The 5,639-nt window shown below is 44.0% G+C and overlaps 1 protein-coding gene across 1 annotated transcript; it reads left to right on the top strand.

Moving 5' to 3' along the window:
• Window positions 1–2,214: 2,214 nt before the first annotated feature.
• LOC138908228 (uncharacterized) lies at window positions 2,215–2,679 on the top strand. The gene has a single exon (XM_070198879.1). The coding sequence runs from the start codon at window positions 2,215–2,217 to the stop codon at window positions 2,677–2,679; it is 465 nt and encodes a 154-aa protein (XP_070054980.1).
• The last annotated feature ends 2,960 nt before the right edge of the window (window positions 2,680–5,639 follow it).

Here is a 5,639-nt window from a genome sequence, read left to right as displayed (position 1 = left end):
ATGGCTCATAATGATGCTCTCGGACATGTTCTTCCGGGGGAGGAGGTAGATGACAATGGTGAGGATAAGGTTAATCTAGAACCTCAAGTCCAAAAAAGAGGCCGCCAGGCTAATGACAACATTCCAAACCCTCCCCCACCTCCTCCACGGGCAGCACACCGGGTGCTACCCAATGAAGGTTACGCAAGTGCAATTGTCCCGCCCCGGATTCGGGCCGGCAATTTTTAAATTACAAATATCATGCTGACCCTATTGAAGCAAAGGGGCTTCTTCACTGGAGCTCCTCATCAGAATACATACAAGCATCTAAAGGTTTTTGTAGACACATGCTGGGGGAGCAAGCAGACGAACGTGTAGGAGGACGCTCTGAGATTGAGACTTTTCCCATTTTCACTTAGAGGAAAAGCTTTGGATTGGATCGAGAGGCTACCCAACCACTCCATACACACGTGGGATGAGTTGGCAAAATGTTTATAGCCAAGTTTTTCTCACTGGGTCATATGACAACATTGAGGGATGAGATCTTAGCCTTTAAACAAGAACCTAATGAACCCCTACATGAAATTTGGGATCGATACCGGACAATGGTCAAGGAATGCCCAAACAATGATATGACTGAAGCAATGATTCAGCAGGCATTCTATAGGGGCATCAACACGACCAACCAGTGTGTGGTAAATCAGCTAGCTGGGTGGAATTTTATGAAAATGCCTTATGCCGCTGCTTGTGATATACTTGATGAGATGGCTGGCATATCCTCAGCTTGGCAGAGTTGGGCAAATGTTCCTCAGGGTGACCCTAATGTCATCCATCTTCACAAGGAACTTCATGATCATGGACAAGACATAACCGAGTTGACAACTACTATGAATCAGTTAGCAAAGGCCCAACTTCAGCAAGTTTAAGGGACAAAGCAAGTAAATGCCATGGAAGGGGTATATGTCATGGTCAACAAAAGGAGACAGCATGGTCAACACGTGCAAAACAATCAATATCAATATGAGCAAAGTGGTAGTGATTACAATCAAGACGATTCTTATGATGATCAAAGTGAGGAAGTGTTATATGCCAATAACTACCAAGGTCAAAGGAGCAATAGTCCAAATCAACAATGGAGACCGCAAGGGAACAATCAAAATTGGGGCAACCAAGACCAAGGGAATTGGAACAATGGCAATAACAACAACTCGAACAATTGGGGGAACAACAATCAGAATTGGGGCGGCAATGAAAACCAAGGGGGTTGGAATAATAATAATCAAGGCAACTGGGGGCCAGGATTTTAAAGGCCCCCGATGTATCAATAACCCAACAATCCTCCTCCATATTCGTCTCAAGGGCAAAGTTCTTCAAACAATGAGATGGGGCAGATAGAGAGTATGTTTAAACAAAATGATGGAAAGGAATGCTGACTCTGATGCCCAAATAGCCTCCCATACTACCTCTATTCGCAACTTGGAAGTACAAATGGGTCAAAATTTTCAAGCATTGAATACTCGCCCTAAGGGGGCACTACCAAGTGATACGGTAGTAAACCCGAAGGGTGGGAACAATACAGGCCATGCTATGGCGGTGACCACAAGAAGTGGTAGAGGTGGAGATGCAAGTACCTCTAATCCAAAGAAGATTGTGAGTGATGATGTTGTGTTTCAAGAAGATGATAAGATTCAAGCCAATGATGAGAATGTGAATAATGAAGTGAGGATCGATATTGATGACAACATGGAGGAGACTCAAAATGATGTGAACCCATCTAGGGAATACGTGATAGACATACCGGAAATGGTAGTGCCTAAAGCCAAGGCCCCTTTGCCAAGGCCTCCTCCACCGTATCCTCAAAGGCTTGCAAAGAAAAATAATGAAAACCAATTTAAGAAATTTATTGAGATAATGAAAAGTTTGTCAATCAATGTGCCCTTGGTGGAAGCTCTCGAACAAATGCCGGGATATGCCAAGTTCATGAAGGACTTGGTAACTAAGAAGAAGTCTATGAATTGTGACACCATCAAAATGACTCATCAAGTGAGTGCCATTGTGCACTCGATGGCTCCAAATCTTGAAGATCCCGATGCCTTTACAATTCCATGTACCATTGGTAGCGCCGATTTTGCAAAAGCCTTGTGTGATTTGGGAGCAAGTATTAATTTGATGCCATATTCCGTATTCAAGACACTAGGTATTGGGAAACCAAGAGCTACTTCCATGAGATTACAAATGGCGGATCGGACAATGAAAAGTCCGCTTGGTATTATTGATGATGTTCTAGTCCGGGTCGACAAGTTTATTTTGCCTACTGATTTCATGATTTTCAACTACGAAGTAGACTATGAGGTGCCTATAATATTGGGGAGACCTTTACTAGCAACAGGGAAGGCAGTGGTTAATGTGGAAGTAGGGGAGCGCACCTTCCGAGAGGGCGATGAAAAAGTTATATTCCACGTGTGCAAATCAATGAGGCAACCAAATAGCAATAAAGTTTGCTCTTTTGTGGATCTTGTGACGGAGGTGATAGTTGATGACACGAGTGCCATAATCAATGTGGAAGACCCTTTGGAAGCTGTGTTGTTAAACCACGAGGATGATGAAAAGAAAGGCTTGGTTGAATGTGCAAATGCGTTGCAAGGAATGGGATCTTACTCATATGGGCCCCGTAAACTTTCCTTGGACTTGGAAAACTAGAAAACTCCACCAACAAAGCCCTCAATCAAGGAGCCACCAACATTGGAGTTGAGGCCTTTGCCTTCACACCTCAGGTGTGAATTCTCAGGCCCTTCTTCCACATTACCTATTATTCTTTCTGCTTGCCTAACTAACGTGTAGGTAGACTCCACCCTTGCGGTGCTTCAAAGAAGGAAAAAAGCAATTGGATGGACTTTGGCTGACATTCGGGGTATAAGCCCTGCCTTTTGCATGCACAAAATTATACTAGAGGATGATGCCAAACCCTCCGTGGAACATCAAAGGAGGTTGAACGAGGCTATGCAAGAGGTCGTCAAGAAGGAAATTATCAAGTGGCTTGATGCAAGGGTTGTGTACCCTATTTCATATAGTTCATGGACTTCACCGGTACAATGTGTGCCGAATAAGGGGGTATGACTGTGGTCACAAATGAGAAAATGGAGTTGATCCCCACTCGTACTATCACCGGATGGAGGGTATGTATGGACTACAGAAAGCTGAACAAAGTGACCCGCAAAGACCACTTTCCATTGCCCTTTCTTGATCAAATGTTGGACAGACTTGCCTGGCGTGCCTACTATTACTTTTTGGATGGGTACTCAGGGTACAACCAGATTCTCATTGCACCGGAAGACCAAGAGAAAACCACCTTCACATGTATGTATGGCACATTTGCATTCTTACGAATGCTGTTTGGTTTGTGTAATGCACCGACTACCTTTCAGCGGTGTATGATGGCAATATTTACGGATATGGTGGAGGACATCCTCGAAGTGTTCATGGATGATTGTAGTGTCGTGGGGGACTCATTTGAAGAATGCTTGGATAATCTTGACAAAGTGTTGGCCCGATGTGAAGAGACCAACATAGTGCTTAATTGGGAAAAATGCCACTTTATGGTCGAGGAGGGCATTGTCCTCGGCCATAGGATCTCAAAGAACGTTATTGAAGTGGACAAAGAGAAAATTGAAGTTATTTCAAATCTCCCTCCTCCTACTTCCGTCAAGGGAGTTAGGAGCTTTCTTGGGCACGCGAGGTTCTACCGAAGGTTCATCAAGGATTTCTCAAAAGTGGTAAACCCCTTGTGCAAGCCGCTAGAAAAGGATGCAAAGTTTGTGTTCAATGAAGATTGCATGTAAGCTTTTGAGCTTCTTAAGTATAAATTGACAACCACTCCCATCATTACCGCACCCAATTGGAGCTTACCATTTGAGCTCATGTGCGATGCTAGTTACGTTGCGGTAGGAGCGGTTTTGGGGCAAATGGTCAACAAGATATTTCATCTGGTCTATTATGCAAGCAAAACGATGAATGACGCCCAAGTCAATTATACGATGACCGAGAAAGAGTTACTAGCCATTGTCTTCACCATGGAAAAGTTCAGGCCATATCTCATGAGCGCCAAAGTGATTGTGCACACCGATCACGGGACACTCCGTTACTTGATGACCAAAAAGGACTCGAAGGCTAGCTTGATGAGATGGGCTCTTCTACTTCAAGAGTTTGACCTTGAAATCACTGATAGAAAAGGAAGTGATAATCAAGTGGCGGACCACTTGTCCCGCTTAGAAGAGGAAGAGAGGCCCCACGATGGCCTCGAAATTAATAATTTGTTCCCGGATGAACAACTCCTCTCCATGTCTTTGAATGGTATGCCTTGGTTCGCCGATGTGGCTAACTTTCTTGTGACCGGCATTATCCCGAGTGAGCTCTCTTCAAACCAAAGGAAGAAACTCAAACGGGACAACTTGGATTATTATTGGGACGAGCCCTATCTTTTCAAGATTTGCAATGATAGTGTGATCCGGAGATGTGTCCCGGAAGAGGAGCAAATGGATATTCTTGATGCTTGCCATTCCTCGCCCTACGGTGGTCATCATGGTTGGGCGAGAACTGCTTCAAAGGTTCTTAGCTGTGGATTTTATTGGCCTACCCTGTATAAAGATGCAAGTGAGCTTGTTAAGAGGTGTGATGAATGCCAAAGAGCTGGTGAAATTTTCAAGAAGGATGAAATGCCTCTCACCACTATTCTGGAGATCGATATTTTTGACGTGTGGGGCATAGACTTCATGGGGCCTTTTGTGAGTTCGTGTGGTAACACTTACATTCTGGTTGCTGTTGATTATGTTTCTAAGTGGGTTGAAGCTGTAGCTTTGCCCAACAATGAGGCATGGAGTGTGGTGGCTTTCTTAAAGAAAAATATCTTCAGAAGGTTTGGCATTCCTAGGGCGATCATCAGTGATGGGGGTTCTCGTTTCTGCAACAAGGCCTTCGACACTTTACTTTCCAAGTATGGTGTCAATCATAAGGTGTCAACCCCTTATCATCCCCAGGCTAGTGGACAAGTTGAGGTCTCCAACAGGGAGATAAAGAGCATATTATCAAAAGCTGTCAATGCAAACTGGACTGATTGGTCAAGGAAACTTGAAGATGCATTATGGGCTTATAGAACTGCGTACAAGACTCCAATTGTTATGTATTCGTACCGGTTAGTATTTGGGAAAGCATGCCATCTTTCGATTGAGTTAGATCACAAGGCCATATGGGCGCTCAAGAAGTTAAACCTTGAATGAGATGTAGCAGCCAATTTCCGGGTGGAGCAACTCAATAAACTTGATGAATTCCGGTTTCATGCCTATTCCAACTCGTCCTTGTATAAGGACAAGATGAAGTACTTACATGACAAATATGCCTGGAACAAAGAATTCAAGGAGGGTGACTTGGTTCTTCTATTCAACTCTCGATTACGACTGTTTCCGGGAAAGCTCAAGTCAAAATAGAGTGGCCCTTTTGAGGTGGTGCACGTGACTTTGCTTGGTGCTCTTGACTTGAAAAAAAAAATGGTGAAATCTTCAGAGTTAATGGGCACCGAGTGAAGCATTACCTCAGCAAGTTTGATGACAGCCATGTGGTGGCATTGATCAATTTCCAATGACGTTGGTAACATGCGTCATACTGCA

Source organism: Nicotiana tomentosiformis, chromosome 3, assembly GCF_000390325.3.
Source record: "Nicotiana tomentosiformis chromosome 3, ASM39032v3, whole genome shotgun sequence".
In the NCBI taxonomy this organism is placed as follows: Eukaryota; Viridiplantae; Streptophyta; class Magnoliopsida; order Solanales; family Solanaceae; genus Nicotiana; species Nicotiana tomentosiformis.
Note: the sequence above shows the minus strand (reverse complement) of the source record. Positions and strands in the feature narration are given on the sequence as shown.

Excerpts from the sequence above, each read along its gene's own strand:
- LOC138908228 (XM_070198879.1), top strand. The coding sequence starts at position 2,215 with ATGGCGGATCGGACAATGAAAAGTCCGCTTGGTATTATTGATGATGTT.